The sequence below is a fragment of the Physeter macrocephalus genome, chromosome 21, assembly GCF_002837175.3.
Source record: "Physeter macrocephalus isolate SW-GA chromosome 21, ASM283717v5, whole genome shotgun sequence".
Classification (NCBI taxonomy): Eukaryota; Metazoa; Chordata; class Mammalia; order Artiodactyla; family Physeteridae; genus Physeter; species Physeter macrocephalus.
This window is the reverse complement of record NC_041234.1, coordinates 35,299,241-35,317,032: the sequence shown is the minus strand read 5'-3', so window position 1 is coordinate 35,317,032 and position 17,792 is coordinate 35,299,241. Positions and strand designations below refer to the sequence as shown.

General features: G+C 44.0%; 1 protein-coding gene across 20 annotated transcripts in view; it reads right to left on the bottom strand.

Annotated features, from left to right (window-relative positions):
* PFKFB1 (6-phosphofructo-2-kinase/fructose-2,6-biphosphatase 1) overlaps positions 1-17,792 on the bottom strand; it is a 112,485-nt gene that overhangs the window by 56,402 nt on the left and 38,291 nt on the right. For 16 of the 20 annotated variants that reach the window (XR_003677814.2, XR_003677813.2, XR_008616433.1 and 13 more), the window contains exons 4-12: positions 16,174-16,299; positions 13,006-13,083; positions 12,241-12,349; positions 11,331-11,397; positions 9,909-9,983; positions 9,415-9,471; positions 7,378-7,499; positions 4,259-4,466; positions 1,331-1,504 (exon numbers count right to left, since the gene is read on the bottom strand). Coding sequence is in view for 15 of the 20 variants with exons in the window: in XM_055081946.1 (XP_054937921.1) it covers positions 1,331-1,504; positions 4,259-4,466; positions 7,378-7,499; positions 9,415-9,471; positions 9,909-9,983; positions 11,331-11,397; positions 12,241-12,349; positions 13,006-13,083; positions 16,174-16,299 (1,016 nt within the window). In the remaining 5 variants the exon portion in view is untranslated. The remainder of the gene's footprint in view (positions 1-1,330; positions 1,505-4,258; positions 4,467-7,377; positions 7,500-9,414; positions 9,472-9,908; positions 9,984-11,330; positions 11,398-12,240; positions 12,350-13,005; positions 13,084-16,173; positions 16,300-17,792) is intronic. The other 4 variants (XR_003677815.2, XM_028482278.2, XM_055081948.1 and 1 more) reach the window with 3 other exon arrangements.

Below are 17,792 nucleotides of genomic sequence, written 5' to 3'. Positions count from 1 at the left end.
CAGAGCCTGTATCACACACACTATTTTGCATTCCTCTGTCTACCCTGTTTTTTTCTGAAAACCCAGTGAAGACAGGAACCAATCTCTGTCTGCAGCACTACTCCAGAGCCTGAAATGGAGTAGGTGTCCAATAAATGTTTACACCACATGTGGGCCAGAAACAAACAATAACTGAACAATTATGATGAACTGTTGCTTGCATGTATTTTATAACAAATATATGTGATATGTATAACAATGCTGTATATCCCTTTTCTAAATATGTGTCTCTGTACATCTACAGTTAAGCATATATGTATTATGTACACACAAACATACTTCTCTGTATTTATCTAGCAGGCAATCAGGTTAACCAACCTACACACAAGTTATCTACATCTGTGGTGAAGCTTTTACTTTAGTGTCTAACCTGAGGTCAGTGTACTTATAGTGCAGGTGAGACAATGGAGAGGAAACACCTTCTCAAAAAGCTCATGGAAAAACCTGACTCTAAAGAGAGGCTGCCATGTCACGAGGGTCAGATGAAATACTTACCAAATTTTTCTTCCTCATTTCATCTCCAATATACATATGGGCCATCACACCCTCACCTCTTGCCTAGACTAATGCAGCCATCTCCATACTGGTATGCATTGTCATTCTGGCCTTCTTCTCACCTAGTCTCCACACGTGACCAGACTGGTCTTTTTTTAAGAAAATGTGAATCACATTCAGACCACTCCTCCTTGACTTAGACCACATCAATGGCTTCCCATTTTTAGGGCAGCATCCAAATCCTTCAACATGGACTATAAAGTGCTATAAGCTGTTTTCCTTTCCAACCTCATCTAGCTTCTCTCCAGACCTCACACTCACTGTCCCAGAATCTTGGCTATTTTTCCTCAGTTCCCTAAACATGTCATGCTCTCTTCTCACCTCTGGGCTTTCACATGAACTGTTCCCTATTTCTCAAATTAAAATTATTAAAATTATTCCCTCACCCCAGCCCATTTTGCCTGCTTCTTGTCTCATCTCCAGCTTCCTCTAGGAAGCTTTCCTTCTAAATCTTCCACAACTGTCTTGTCAAGAGTACCCTCACCTTCTGAGACTCTATAGTCCCTTGTACTTCCCCTCTCACAAATTTTGTCACATGCAATGAAATGTCTTACTCACGGTCTGCCTTTGGGCTCCATGAGAGTAAATACCTTGTCTGTTCTGGTCTTCACTGGATCCCCAAGACACAGTACAGTGTTTAGCACAATAAACGTTTGTTGAATTAATTAGAGTCCCCATATGAGCCAGAGTAGAGGCAATCCAGGGGATAAGCCTAGAGTCAAGCCTCACCACCCACCGGGAAATCCATCCGCCTCCATCTCACCGCATCAATCTCATTCAGGGCCTTCCACTGCTCATAGGGAACACCCAGGGCTTCAGCTGTCTGGATAGTCCTCTTCATGTGGCTCGTCCACACCTTCAGGGAGCTGATGCCCTGGGACTGAATGAAGTTGGCCAGGGCATAGGCATACTGGGGAGTAGGGTGCAAAGGAGGAGAGCAAGGGAGAAAGAGAGATGAAAGAAGACAGGGTGACCATGAGAAGAATTTCAGATCTGCCACAAATAATGGAGTGACGATGAACAAGCAAAAGCAGAGTTTAAATATTCCCAATTTATAAAAAGTCATACTCTTGCCCATGTGACTAAGGACCAAAGGAATAGAGAAGAATATGTGTATTTATGTGTGTATATGTGCATATGTGTGTGTGTGTGCGTTCACTGATGTTTGCTCACAGAAACTCCTACTTGATTGTTCATTCATTCAAACAGCCCACCTCTAAAATTTGTGGAGCCTGGGACAAAAGTACAAATGGAAGCACTCCACTCATAGTTTACTTCCCTCCTTTTCCCATTTCTGCTCCATCCTGCACTCCTAGGTACCTTGAGTGCACGTTTATGGATAATCCAGTCACAGAAACAAGTTCTGTCCACACCATATCTCCACCAATCTCCATGACACACAAACAGTAACCCCTTGGCCACCTCTTTGCCTAGGGGTGAACACTTCTGTGACGTGGCCTTTTCTCAGGTGAACAGACTCTGGGATGTGCCCATGTAGGTAATGGAAGCAGACTCTGGGCAGGAAATTCTAGTGTTCTGGGTACTCTGAGTGTGGTCTGGAAGTGTATGGGGGTGGGATGTGGGGTACATTTCTCTTTGACCCTGTGAATTCTCATTGTTTGAGCAGGGGACCTGGTACCCAGGTTCTAAGGGCATTCAAACATTTACTGAGTGTGTGTGGCCATGTGCTGGGTACTGGGGTGTCCTGTTATTAAGACATGGCCAGTCCAGTGAGGGAAACAGTGACAGCACCAAAAGGAACCACTTAGGTTTGTAGGAGCCCAGATGAGCAACTGGTTCACTTTTCTTCTGCATATAGGCATGTTATTCATCACAGATGGTGTGTGAGGAACATCTGCACAGATGTACAGATACAGGCACACATTTTTATGTACAAATATAGGCATTGTGTACACACATTCTAATTATGGATTATGAGTCAGCAGTCAGTGTGCTCTGGTGAAAGGAGTGCTGACTGGGAGACAGGCGATGGGGGTTATGCCCGTGTGGCCTGGGACATGTCCCTGTCCGTCTCCGGCCTCATATCTCCTGCCTATAAAATGCTAACAGCATTAGCTCACTCAGCCTGGTCTCTGTGAATGTCACGTTAGATAGTGGACGGGGAGCACCCAGAGCGCTCCCTGGCACATAGTAAGTGAGAGCTACTGTGATTGGTGGTGGGTGACAGTTGATGGGAAACTGCTTTGTAAACAATGCATGGTGCAATGTGCCCTTTAGCATGAAGGTTGGGGCCAGGCGTGTGCATGTACATGCACACACTTGTGTTCAAGGAGGTACTTTGGGTGGAGATGGCCACGTGTCCAAACTGGGTGCTAAATTGTGCAGGCAAAGCCACGGACAGCCCTAACCAAGAGGACCCCTGGCTGTAGGTGGTGCCACGGGCTAGGGTGGCTCCTCCAGTGGTCTCTGACTCTGCGAGAGAGGCAAGAGTCAGAGGTCAGAGTCTACCTCGAGGGGAGGCTAGCAGTCTGAAGGTAACAGAAAATGATCCAGAAGGACCAGGCCTTCTGGTGTGATGCCTTGCCTGTGACATTGCCAGCTCTGCAGTGGGGGAGGCTGAGGAGCAAGCGTGAAGTCCTGGTTTTCAGTCCTGGCTCTGTCTTTTACTGGCTGTGTGACCAGGGGCCACTCTCTGTTCCTGTGTGGGCCTCGGCCTCCTCATCCATAAATCAGTGATGGTAATGGCCACCACACAGAGCTGTTGTGAAGATTAAATGAGGCCACACATGTGGAAGCAGATGGTGTCGTGAATGTGCGAGGTGTCCAATAAAAGAGGACACTCCCTCTCTCCTGCTCCTCATTTCCCACTTGTTCCACCCCAAGCCATCCTCCCAGCAAGAACAGTAACTGTGTTAACAAGACGAGGGACAGGGCCAAACATGGGAAAATGTGTATCTTTAATTGGCCAGCACCCATAATGTGCAGCTCACTATTCTCAGCTACAAAGAAGAGACTCCCACCGTGAGGGTCAGAGATTGGCCAGAACTGGTGGGGATGGAGCTCAGGTGACCTGCCTAGGAGGGCAGGAAAGGACAGGGGAGGGCTTCCTGGACCAGCTCATGGAGCAGGAGATGGGTCCTGGAAGGGGTGGAGAAGGGAGGGCAGAAAAGAAGCGGTAACTGGTGGGGACAAGTGCTGAGCCTGTGATAACCTGTAGTGGGGGTTTGGGGGAGTAGCATCAGCCCTGAGTAATGGAGGAGAAGACGGATTCAAAGATGGGGCACTTTAAGGCAGCTATCTGTGCAAATGATGGTCACCAGCTGACAGAGGGGACAGAGGAGGACAGCCTCGGTGGGGAAACTGCACAAGCAAAAGCACAGAGTTGTGAGAAAGATGAGGGGACCAGTCAGGCAGGAGAGAGGGTGCTTATTGTAATGGAGGTGGAGGAACAGCCAGATCTGGGAAGGCCTGGAGCACCAGGACCAAGCCATTGGACTTGCAGATGCTGTTGACACTTGGGAGCCATTCAATGGGTCAAAACTGAGTGGCTGATGGGGTGGAAGAGCAAGAGTGACCAGAACCTGCTTTTATCCTGCCACTGAGTTCCCCCATCCTCAGGACCCAAGCATCAGCCACCCCACCAACCCGCAGCCCACCTGGACCAGCTCAGCCAACACCTCTGAGTGCATGGGGCCATTCCTACCTGCTTGCCCCTAGCTGAGAGGCCAGAGTCACCTCCAATGCGGCCTCTGAGGTTGAGTTCACTCTCACCGTGCCGGCATAGGTAGATGGAGCGGGGTGTGACGTGGATGTTCATGAGATAGTAGACTGTGCGGCTCTGGATGTGGTCCTGTACTCGGTTCACCATGTAGCGTGTGCCCACGTCGAAGATCTTGATGTAGGACAGGTGGCTGGGCCAGCCCAAGCAGGAGCAAGGGCAGCTCAGGGGCTGATGGTGGAGAGGCTGATCCCAAGAGAAAGCCCCAACCACACACCCTGCCTTCAAGCCTCCTCCATAACCCAGCTCTCACCTACCTTTCTTCTAACAAGGTGCTATGCCTTGCCCTGTTCTGGGTACCTGTTCTAGAGACTTGATTCCTGGCCACTCTGAGGAGCTCACTGCCTGCTACCATCTCCTTTTGTCTCCTTTCCTCAATCTCAGTTTGAGCCAGACTGTCTTTTTACTTTCACTCCTCACACTTCAGGCATCTAGGGTTCTCTCTTTTGTGGTTCACACTGCTGACATACTCAGAGAGAAACAGTAATCCTCTGTGTCCCTGACTATCTCCAACATCTCACAGGCCACTTGCATTTGCTGACCATTTTGTGTGTGTGTGTGCATCTGGCAGGGGTGGGGGCTTCAAAGTGCATAAATCCTCATAACCATCCTAGGAAGCAGAGATTATTATCTCTGATAGGTGAGGAAACTGAAACACAGAGAGAGGAATTGATTTACCTAATGTCAAACTCTCCAACCATCTCATCTATGACTCTCAGAACCTAAGTAGAAAATATCTGATGTAGCCTTGTTGCCTTGTTCCTGGCACTAGGTCCTGAGTGGCTCTAGGAGAACTTCCAAATTCCGTAGCTTAGTCTGACATTCTAGGTGCCTTCATACACTGGTCCTGCTTTGCTTCACCTCAGTGTTCCATGTCCATGCTCATAACTTCTCTATTTCATTCTAGCCTTAACGTTTTTGCTGAAATATTCTCTGTACTTCTCTACTTTTATTCAGATTTAACTAGGCCATTACAAGGTACTGTTTTCTTTCCTTGAAAATATGTTATTTGCCTGATTTCCAAAGTTGAACTCCTATGCATCCATCCTTCAAGAACAGTACATTCACTCTCTTTAGAAAGTTTTCTTTGAGCCCAGGATCATGTGAAGCCATTTAAAGGTACTTCATATCAAAAGTATTATAGTAGCTAATGCTTACCCTCATCATGTGTAATTTAAAGTAAAAATTATAAGCTATATTCTAACATGAAGAAGTTCTACTGAGTTCTGGTTATATTTTTTTTCTGTTTTGACTACCTTGAAGCTGTTTTTGAAATACAAACTATTAAAAGCTTTCAAGATCTTCTTTTCTTATTTTTGGTGGACTCTACCTTGCTGGTGCCCTAAACGCATGTCTAGTCTACCTACTGGGTAAACATGCTCTTCCAGACATCTTCCTCTAAGTTGGACTGGGTCCCCTCTTCTGTGTTCCCCCACCTCACTTGCTTTACCATCCCCATAATTCTGGTCAACTGCATACTCATTGTCTTCCTCAACCAAGTGGGCATTCTATCAGAACAGAGATAGATAGCCCTTCCCTCTTTGGGTTCCTAGGTCACAGCTTAGGGGTGGGCCTTGATGCATGGATTGTAAATGTCTGTTGATGGAAAAACAATTAGATAAAGCCAACTTTCAGAATCAGTTGTCTTCAGACCCAAACTGATTCATCAAATACCGAGTACCTTCAGCAGTCTAGGTCAAAGGCTAGAGGCTTTCTCAATGCTGTTCTTTCATTTTAGCTCCCCTCCTTCAAACTTCTTCCACCATATGCTACTATTCATACAGTGCCTTTGTGGAAATTTGGAAAAGTTTCCCCCACTCCAGTACACGTCTTGGTGAGAAAAGCAAGTGTACCCATGACCTGGCACAGTGAATAATAGTCACAATTGTACACAAGGTCCAGCCCCTTGCCCTGAGTGTCTAAGCCTCATGTGATACTTTTTATGATATAGGGATGTGGGAGGAGGATAATCATGATGGAAGTCTGAAGACAAGAATTTGAGTATATATTCTGCTACTCACTCATTGTGTGGCCTCAGGTAAGCCCTGGGTCTGTTTCCCCATCTAAGAAGTGAGGCAGTAACAATGCTCACCTCTGGGGATTTTGATTGGACAAAGTTGGAAGGATGCTCTTTAAACTTCTTAGGGTGGTGATGACTGTTAGCAGCCTCCTTATACTTCTTACTTGGGTCCCAAAGGGTCTGAGTGACCAGGGTCTCTTCTCATCACAATCCATTTTGAAAGAAATTGAGGTTCTGGGTATACCCTATGTCTAAAACTCACATCTTCCCTGTACTGCCAACTAACACCTCTCCAATCTTTAGTTGGTATTGTGAATGAAAGTTTCATATTTTTAATGTATCTTCTCATATGTCAAAGCACTATGGAAGCTACCTGAGGATAGAACCTACCTCTCTTGCCCTTATTTACACCCCTGATGTACACCATAGCCCAAAGAATCCAAATACTTCTTATTGATTGAAAGTGCATGCATGTTGTGAAAACAGACATGATTAAGAGACAGAATATGTGGTTAGAATCCTAGCTCTACCCCCTGACTTGTGGTGGAAGCTTGAGCAAGTGGTTTCAGCTCTCTAAGATGCAATCTGCTCTTCTTGAAAATTTATGATCATAAGACCTATTTTAGCCTCCTTAACAGGAATGCCGAGGGGATTCAATGAAACAAAAAAGGTGAACATGTTTGGAAGCTGAAATGTCATCCATGTGTGAAGAATACTTTTGAAAACATAATAGCAACAACCACAGGAGAGAGACATTTTTCCTCCCTGAGATCAGGGTCCTAATATATCCATATTGTTCAGGAAAACACTACTTCAAGCCTCTTATGAACACCTTACACATCAAGGAATCACCACCTCATGGATAATTAGAGCTGGGAGGGCCCTTGAAGACAAATCAAGTACAGTTTCCTGATGTTACAAATAAAGTTGAGGCCCAGAGAAGGAAGGCATTCCTCCAGGTCCTACAGGACATCAAAACCGGGCTAAGGATCCTGACATTTACTTTGGGGTTCTGGGTTCCTACCTGTCTAGTTCATCATCCAAGGGTTGGTAGTTGACCTCATAGCACTCGATTCTCTTTAGAAAGTCTTCCAGAACCTTTTCACGGTCACAGTCTATGTAATCAGGGCTGCCAAGTTTCACTTGCTGGATGAAGGGAAAAGACGGAAGAACCATGGGAGACAGAGAATCTGACAGTGCCCTGGGGAAGAGCCCTTAGAGATCACTGAGTACAACATTCCTCATCATAAAGATGAGGAAGTTGAGACCTGGAGAAAGGGTCTCACCCAAGTTTACAAAATCAGTCAGTTGAAGAGAATCTGAACTGTGTTAACTCCTCATTCCTTATCCCTGTGTGCCCAAACAAGGTCTGTTACATTATATTCAGTTCACACACTGTTTAAGAGAAACATTTATAAGTAGCCTGGAAATTGTGGTGTGAGAAATGGTTGAAGAAAAAGAACAGATCTTGGCCGGGGGTCATAATGGCTTACATGTAATGAGTGTTTACTGGGATAACATGACATATATTGGCTTTAAATTTCTGAGGGGCTGGCAACTCCTAATCCCTTAATATATCTACCTTCTCACCCACATTCCCCATCTCAGTGAATGTCATTATCATCTACTCAAGTCACCTGAGCCTAAAATAAAATGAATCTGGGTGTCATCCTAGATGTGTCTCTTTCTATCATCCCCCACCTCTTAGAAGGTACCGAATCTTCCCCACTGTATCTTCTAAATATCTCTCCAGCTGGCCTCCATTCTCTCTTTCCTGGATGCTCACTCTAGCTTTGTGACTGGTTAATCTGTCTATAGTCTAGTTACTTTCCCATACTAGCAGCCAGAAGTATATTTCTAACATGCACATCTGAATATGGAATTCCTCTGCTTGAAACCCTTCACCATTTCCTCACATCTTTTAGGACAAAGTATGAAATATTTTAGCAGGTGACTCATGGCTTGTTATGATTGGGCCCCAAATGATTTCTTCATCCTCCTCTCCCATTGCTCCTCTAGACCTCCACACACTTTGCTTTAGACAACCTAAGCTATTTCTAGTTCCCCATAGATGCCATACTTAGTATATTCTATCCCCCTATTTTCCATTATTTACTTGCTAAATTCCTATGCATTCTTCAAGATGCAGGTCAGCTATTACCTTCACTGAGAAGCCTTCCCATGCAAGGTTAGGTCCTCAACACTGTGCGGCCACAGCCTCCTTTGTTTCTTCATCTCAGCACTGATCTCACAGAATTATGTCTATAAAATTGTCAGTCTCCCTCACTAGACTGTGAGCTCAAGGGCCAGGCTCTCCTCTATCTATCTCTGTCTCTAGTACCCAGAATGGTTCAGCCCAGGTGTATGTATTCAATTTATGTTTAATCAACAAATTTATGGATAGGTGGATGGATGAAAAGGAAAGAGAGGACTTGGACATATTCTATGCCTCAAAAGGCAAAATTAGGACCAATGAGTGGAAATTACAGGGAGGCAGATTTCAGCTTGATTGGACTGCACTTAATGAAGGCAATGAGCTTCCACACTGGAGGTACAAAGAGAAAATCTACACAAACAATTAGCTAAGATTTCAAGTTCCTGTTGAAGTGTTGAAAGAGGTGACTTTTAAGGTCTCCTCTGTCCCCAAGATACAGTACTTTAATGAAATAGGGAACAATAAAATGTAGTGAGTGATCTAAATCTAGACCACATGCCTAGAAACTGTAGAAAAGAGCAGTGATAGCTCTGATATGAATTGTGGGGCAGAAAAAAAGAGCTTTCAAGGCAGACATCCAAGCTTGAGGTCCAGTCCCAGTTCTAACTCTTCCTGGTTGTATGAACCCGTGACAACTTACTTCTCCTCTTGGAACCTTAGTTTCCTCTCCAATACTTAAAGGAATTTCACAGAATCATTGTATGCCAGGATGGTCAGGGAATACTTCCTATAGGAAGTGGGAGGAGAAGCTCAGGGAAGATACCTCCTTTAACTGCACAGAGGTATTTCTAGGTATGATCCAAATCTGAGACAAAATAAGAAAGAAAGGTGACTGGTACTCCTTACCCTGATGTTTTCTGCAATGACGTCAGGGTCATTACAAATGGACTCGATGAAAAAGACCTATAAAAGAAACAGAAGAAAGAGTTCCAGCAACGAATTATGTTTGGTAGGAGTCAAACATAGCTTGACCCCTTCTCAGTGGCTCTGAGTCATCTTTAGAGGTATCTCTGACAACATAATTTCTTATAGTGGTGCTTTCAGGATTCTGAGTTTTATGAGGCAGATCGGCCTTGAATTGTAGTGGTTCTCTCTCCTCCTTCCTCATACCCACCCCCACAGTGTCAGCTTGTCAGCAATTATCTTCCATTGCCTAATGTGGCACCTCTTCTTTCCTGCTCTGTTTTGCTGCTTCTCACTGTGATCTGGAAAGCCCTACAACTAAATTAAAATGCTGACCCTATGGTAGCTGATTTGGCATCTCTGCCTCCCCTGGTTTGCCTTTCTTTGTTGTTTGTTAAATGAGTAGGCTCTAGATAAGAGTTGGAGAGTTACTTTACCTTGTAACCATGTTCTTTAGCAAACTGCAGAATCAGTGACCGTCGTTCTCTGGTAGTGTTGGTGGCATCAAAAACCTAGAGGCACACGATGAGATTGGTTTGCTCTGAATCTGGCTCTGATAGAATGCCTACTCTTTGACAATCCCTGTGCTAAGTGGAGGGCTTCCAGAAGAGGATAAAACTTGAACAGGGTTTTGAAGGATTTGGAAATGGCTTATATCAATTTCTCAAGCACTCATTGAGCCCTCACTGCCTGCCCAGAAATGTAGCAGACTCTGTAGACATAATAAAGCAAGAGGAAAATGGTGGGGTTTTATTAGGGTTATTTTACAGGTAAAGTAGCTAAGGCTTAGAGGAAGGGTTTCCTTAACCAATGTCACAGAGAGACAAACTGTCACAAACTCTGACAAAGCAGAGTTGGAACTGATTCTCTCAACTCCTAGGTGAAGCTTCTTCCTTCCCTATCACTCTGGAGCTCTTTGAAGATCTTTTAGAATTTGCAAATCCTAAAGGTCTATGAGATTAAATTGATTAAATGTTTAGCTAAATCTCTAGAACTTAAAAATATTTGAATTGCAGTCAAATTCTAGTGTAGTCCTGCTGAATTCTTGGGGATGGAGTGGTAGTATACTGGTTAAGACTGTAGATTCTGGGGATTTCCCTGGTCGTCCAGTGGTAAAGAAACAGCCTTCCAATGCAGGGGATGCAGATTCGATCCCTGGTCAGGGAACTAAGATCCCACATGCCACGGGGCAACTAAGCCCATGTGTCACAACTACTGAGCTCACGTGCCTCAACTAGAGAGACTGCGTGCCACAAACTACAGAGCCCACACTCTCTGGAAGCCGCGTGCCACAACTACAGAGCCCATGTACTCTGGAGCCTGTGCGCCACAACTAGAGAAGAGAAAACCCGCATGCCACAATGAGAGAGAAGCCTGTGCATCGCAGTGAATAGCCCATGCACCGCAATGAAAGATCCCGCGTGCTGCAACAAAAGATCCTGCATGCCTCAACGAAGATCCCATGTGCCGCAACTAACACCTGACACAGCCAATAAATAAATAAATAAATAAATAAATAAATAGATAGATAAATAGATAGATAGAGAGAGAGAGAGAGAGAGAGTTTTTTTTTAAAGAAAGAAAGAAAAAAGGAGTGTAGATTCTGGAGCTATACAACCTGTATTCCAGTTCTGGCCTGCCGCTTTGCTAAAATATTTAATTATTTAATCTCTCTGCACGACATTCTTCTGGGCTATAAAATGGAGTATAATAATAATACCTATCTCGTGGGGGAGGGTGGAATTAAATAAATGTGTGCAAGGTGCTTAGAACAATGTTTAGAACATAGTAAATGCTCAATATTTATTAGCTCTTCTCCATCCCAGCAGAAACCTAAGAAAAAATGCAAATTTCTTTACCGCAACATGACCTTCCTCACAGCTGAGATAGTTATGGACATCTTTCAGGGCTGCTAGGGCACATTGCCTGAAAAAGATGAAGAAAGAAACAGTAACAACCATTATACCCAAGGTGGGTTCCTCTCTATTTTTCTGCATTACCTTTTGCACTATCTCTCAGATGTCCTACATTAAATTAGTCATCTGTTGAATATCTACAAAGGGTGTCCTATATTCTAGGTACTATGACAAGCACAGAGAGGTCACACAGTTGATAATGGCTCTGTGTAGACATCTTAGGTGCAGGTATAAAGTAACATACCCAGGAAAAGTTGACTAATGATAGAGCCATAATACTAAGGGCTCCAAACTTTGAACTAATAGCGCTCAAGCTGAATTGGTTCTTGAACCCAAGAAGAGCCTGAATATATGGTCTGTGAAGGAGAAGGCTTTCCTGGCATATGTAACAGGGCAAGCACAGGTAAGAATGTGTAAATGTATTCATGCTTTTGGCAAAAATCTGTTTAGTGATTACTCTTTGCTGAGTTCTATTAAGAGGATATGGATCAATAAATGAGACCAAGGCTCTGCTCTGGAAGTGCTCAGAGTCTTGTAGAGGAGAGACAACTTGAGGTTGAATGGATGAGACTGGAGTGGACCAAGCTACTGAGACTCTTATTTTAAATTCTAGGCTAAGTTTCCACGCTCTCTTGTCAGAAGTAGGAAACTGTTAAAAGTTCTTAAGCAGGGGATGGATATGACCAGAAATAAGCTTCGGTTAAGATAGTAGAAGGGCTGTCCTAACCACCCTTTGAGAGTCTAGATGGACTCCTGGCTAACCCAAGTTGCTCTGCCCTACTCCCCCATCATTTGAACAAAGGCCTCCCTCAGCCAGGGGGCAGCAGAGGTCTTTAAAATATTAGGTACTCACTTCCTGATAAGTAGGGCCTCCATGTTGTCTGGGAGAAAGAATTCGTAGTTCTTGTAGCTCACTGCCTCTCGTCGATACTGGCCTAAATTAAACACTGAAAGCAGGAGCCCTGGTGAAGAGGTTGGGAAGATCCCAGTGGCAAAATAATGTCCTTTCTGGGAAGTAGCTCAGAGGTAAAAGAAGGTATACATTGTAGCTATATAATATGTTTACAAAGCTTCAAATTATGGCTACCAGCTCATTTACTCCTTACAACAACCCTGAAAAGTAGGAATCATCATTCCCATTTATAAATGAGGAAATCAAGGGAGTAACTCTCATAGTTAATAAGTGGAGAGCTGGGATTCAAACCCAGGACTGTTTGGTTCCAAAGCTGGTGATCTTTCCACTATTCCATTTTATCATAAACTCCAAAATTTTAATGCCCAGAGTATTACTACACATTATTACTGTGTTCTGTGCATTACTGCATTGGAAAGATAAAGAAATTGGGACCCAGGGAGTAAAATCAGTCATCAAGGGTCAAACATTGAGTCAGCTGGGGACATAACTAAACTGGGCCTCCGAAATCCTAGTCCACTGTTATTATATTTTCTTTATCAAGACAGAGAATCTAGATTTATTACCTTCTTTAGGCCACACTTTCTCGTTTGTAATGGTGAAAAATCAGAGAGAAGGGAAGGAAAGGGGGAAAGAGGGGATAATAGGCAAAGAGGTAATGTAATATTTTCTTCATTCATCCATTAAATAGTTTCTCATGCCTACTTTGTGAAACAGGACATGAGTTCTGGGGTGTCAGAGATGAACCAGATCTGCATGATGGGGTCCCAAGGAGCTCACAATCTAGCATGTAAGAAAGAGAGTAAACAGTAAACCAGTAAACAGAGAGCTCTCACCCAGTTTAAGTGCTCTGACAGAGCCATGCAAAAGAGCAAGGAGGAAGGAAAGACTAACTAAGCTTGGGGTGATCTCAGATGGTTTCTTGGAAAAAGCAGCATTTGTACCAGTCTTTATAGGAAGGCAGACCTTTTATTGGCGGGCATGGGGTGTGCGAGAGGGGAACAAAGACATTCCGGGTAGAGGAAGAGTTTGAGCAAAGGTATGGCATTGGCAGGAGGCAGAACATGAGTCATCCACTGTGACTGAGGCCTGTGAGGCTGTCAGGGGCTGACTGTGGAGGGCCTTGAATGATAGGCTAAGGAGCTTGGATTTAAACCTGCAGGCCAAGGGAACCCTTGGTGGCTATAGATATGGTCAGCTTTGCATTTGAAACATGACTCTGAGGGCCTCTGTGCAAGTGGAGCAGGTGGGAAGCAGGTGCATTAGAGAAGAGACCCATCTGCCACCGTCCCATGTGCCCCTATGCTCAGCAGAGGCTCCTCAGAGCCTGCACTCCTACAAGAACTACTCCTTCTTCCCTTCTCTTCTGCCAATGTTCTACTCCTCCCACAGGACACACCCAGCTCAAATACACCCTATCTGGAAGTTTTCACGGCCTTCCAGTAGGTGATTTCCTCTGTGAGACCCCTCAGTACCCTGCTCTGGGATTCTTCAGTGACATGTTGTATTCTTATGCATCCCAACCAGATGGAGAAATCTTCAAGGACAGGTTGTGAATCTCATCCAGTTTTGCATCTCCAGTGCATAGTATGGGTTTTGGCACATGGAAAACCACTGGGGAACTCTTCACCAGTGAATTAGAGAAAGAGAAAGTAAATGAAGAGAAAGAAGAAATGGGAGAAGGGGAGGAGAATACTTGGAGAGAGGGAGGGAAGGGGGCAGAGAGATAGGGTGTTAGTATGGTCAAGGGAAATAAGAGGCAGAGTGTGGAGGAGAGTACAGGACCAATGTGGGTTCTTTCTTCTTCCCTTCGGTAGCACCAAGTATCAGACCTGCCACAGTGAGTGTCAGGCTTTGGAATCAACCAGATGTGGGTTCATATTCTGGTTCCATCACTTAGTGACCATGTGCCTTTAGACAAGACACATCACCTCTTGGGCATTAATTTCATCAGCTGTGGAATGATGATAATACTAGTTCTTCCCTACATGGGTGTTTTAGAACTTAAGAATAGAGTCTGTCATACAGAGTGAAGTAAGTTAGAAAGAGAAAAACAAATACCGTATGCTAACACATATATATGGAATCTAAAAAACAAACAAAAAAAAAGGTTCTGAAGAACCTAGAGGCAGGACAGGAATAAAGACGCAGATGTAGAGAATGCACTTGAGGACACGGGGAGGGGCAAGGGTAAGCTGGGACGAAGTGAGAGAGTGGCATGGGCGTATCTACACTACCAAACGTAAAATAGATAGCTAGTGGGAAGCAGCCGCATAGCACAGGGAGATCAGCTCTGTGTTTTGTGACCACCTAGAGGGGTGGGATAGGGAGGGTAGGAAGGAGACGCAAGAGGGAGGGGATATGGGGATATATGTATACTTATAGCTGATTCACTTTGTTATACAGCAGAAACTAACACAACATTGCAAAGCAATTATACTCCAATAAAGTTAAAAAAAATAGATGTGAGTTCTTTGAGAGCAGGGATCCAACAAGGGCCTTGGCACAACTGTGTGCTCAACAAATAATTACTGACTGAGTGAGTAAGTGATTGCCCTAGAAGAACTGCTTTCCACACTGGGGAGCATTGCTCCATTCCACAAGAGAGAGAGGCTAAGCACATGTGTACCAGTGTACCAGTAAAGGAGGAACACAGTCCCAGTAAAAATTTTCAGCTAAGCTGATATACTTTAAAAGCATCATAGTCATTGGGGTATAAATAAAAACTTTTGGTAGACTTTCTTATATTTACTGATTTTATTCTGAATTACATATGATGCAGGGGGCACTCTAACTTTTAGAGTTTAGAGACTCTAAATGTCTTAATTTGGTCCTAATTAAGCAATAGAAATTAATATGATCTAGTCCCCTACCCCAGAGCAGCCCCTGGGGAGAGACCCAGACACACAACACACTACAACAACACACTATGTAACTAAGGTTGGCATAGAGGGCTCTGTAGGAAGCATTGATGTGGGAGCCTAGAGAAACACAGTCCTCCTAGGGGGAACAGAGGAATCAAATAGGAATGTGGATACAGGGTGGGGGATAGAGAAATCAAATGGAGAATAGAAAAGAATGATTGCTGAATAAGAGGTAGTAAGCAGAAAAGAGATCACATTGGGGAGAAAGGAAAGCTGGAAGTAGGGAGTGAGGGAGGAGGCTGACAGGCAGGGAAGGAGACCCCTCTGGAGGCGGAAAGAGGCAGGATCACTTCCGGCTGCGGAGGGGGAGCAGATAGGCTCAGACCTAAGGAGAGGCTTGGAGAGAGCGGACGCCTTCTGGACGGAAGAGGTGAGCTAAAGTGCCCTGCTTTACTGAAGACCTTGTGGGGGCTTCCAGGCTGGGGCTTCGACGTGCTTGACTCCACAGACCCCTAAAGTTTAAAGAAAACCTTAAGGTTGTGAAGAAATGGTAATGCTAATAAGAATCGTATTTTTGGTGTAGAAGTAATAATAAAGGTAATAAAAGTAGTATGTTACTCATAGGGTTTTTTTGAGGTCTTACAAAAATAGAGCTCCTTGAAAACAGATACTTAATCTTTCTAGTTTTCTTATGCTTAGCACCTATCACGGGATTGGGCACAGATTACGTACTTAAGAAATTGTAAAAATTTATAAGGTGAGTGTTGTTGTTGTTATTGTTGGTGGTGGTGGTAGTAGTAGTAGTAGTAGTAGAGCAGCAGCAGCAGCAGTAGTAGTATTAGTCCTAATACTGGTAATAATGGTTTGAGACATTCCTGTACTCGTGGTTTTGCCCTTTTGAGGTCAGCTACCAAAGCAGGGTAAATAAAATTTTTTAAACAGCCACACCACACCCAGACATATCATTGACCTATAGAGGGCTGTAGAACAAAGGGTTTCAGGGACATACCTTTAGTTGGTGTTCCTATCCAGTTGAGATATCGTGTGAGCTTCGTGGAGATGTAGGTCTTTCCTCGAGCTGGTAAACCCACCATTATCACCATCGTGGGGGAATTTGTAAACTGGGGTATGGATGCTGGAAGACAAACAGAGCCTCAAATCTTATCCCCAGGTTCACATGATATTCTGGTATCAACTCAGAGATGTAGAATTGGAATGAGCATCTCGCCTACCATTATAACATGGAAAAACAACCTGGAAAATTGCAAATTGTCCTCTCTTGAATTCATGAGCAAACTGAGATTGCAGTGCAAAAAGCTAAACCAAAATCTGTAGACACAGGCATCTACAGGGAGCAACAGGGCACAAGTACTTGCTTATCTTTTGCAGCTACTACTGAATAATATGTAAAGTCATAAGAAGATACAGCTAAAATTTGTTAATGAATTGCTAAAAGTTGGTTGTGTGTTAGTGTGAGAATGTGAAACCCCTGGGGACTGCAGACATAGGTGGTTTTGAATCCTCTTGCAGACTTTCCCCCTAGGAACTCCACCAGGTGCTGGCAGGGAAGAATGAGAAGAATCCGGAGAAAGATATCCTATAGTTCTGGATTGGGGAGGGAAACAGAACAGCATCCATTGCTGAAATTGTGCCCAAAGCATTCTGCCTTTATACACTGCGGGGAAAAAAGGCCTTAACCTTCACAGGGAAAGGCAATAAAACTGTAGTCTGAGCGCACTGGTGGAAATTCACTGCAGCTAGCAGAGAGGAATACCCAACACTACTAAAACTCTGCCCAGACCAATCTATTCTATCTCCCCTAGGGAAAACAAGCCTTGCTCTGCAGAAGGAATGGCAATAGGAACTGAGGGCACAGGTGGAAACTCACCACAGTTGAAGGAGAAAATTTGAAAAAATGCTCTAACCCAGGAGGGATAGGAATATGTGCTAGGCCCACAGTTATATTTAGAGGAGGGTCAGGAACATTTGGGAAAGTCACACCTCTATGACTCAGGATAAGCCTGCCTAAGACTGAGACTTAATCAAAAAAACACAGTATGTCCCTAGTTCCCTATTCCCCACTACAAGGCTAAAATAAATCAAGTAAAATAATAGCAGACTTTATTTTTAAAGAATGCAAGAGGTAGGTTGCCTCCAGAGAGCAGCACAAAGGGAAGAATCAAGGAAAGAAAAAACATAGTCTGAAGAGACAAAAAAATCATCAGGACAAGACTGTTATGACACATGTTGGAATTTCTGACAGGCAATTTAAAATAGCTGTGATTAATATGTTAAATACTTTTCTATATTGGAAAAGTTAGACAACTTGCAAGATCAGATAAGATAGCAGCAGGGGATAAAATGTATAAGAAAGAATCATATGTAAATACAAGAGAAAAAACACATTAACAGATCTGAAGAATGACTTCAGTGTGCTTATTAGTGAACTAGACACAGCTGAGGAATAAGTGAAATTGAAACTAGAACAATAGAAATTACACAAACTGAAATGCAGAGAAAAAATAAAGGGTAAAAAAAGAAAACAGGGGCCTTCCCTGGTGGCGCAGTGGTTGAGAGTCCACCTGCCGATGCAGGGGACACGGGTTCATGCCCCGGTCCAGGAGGATC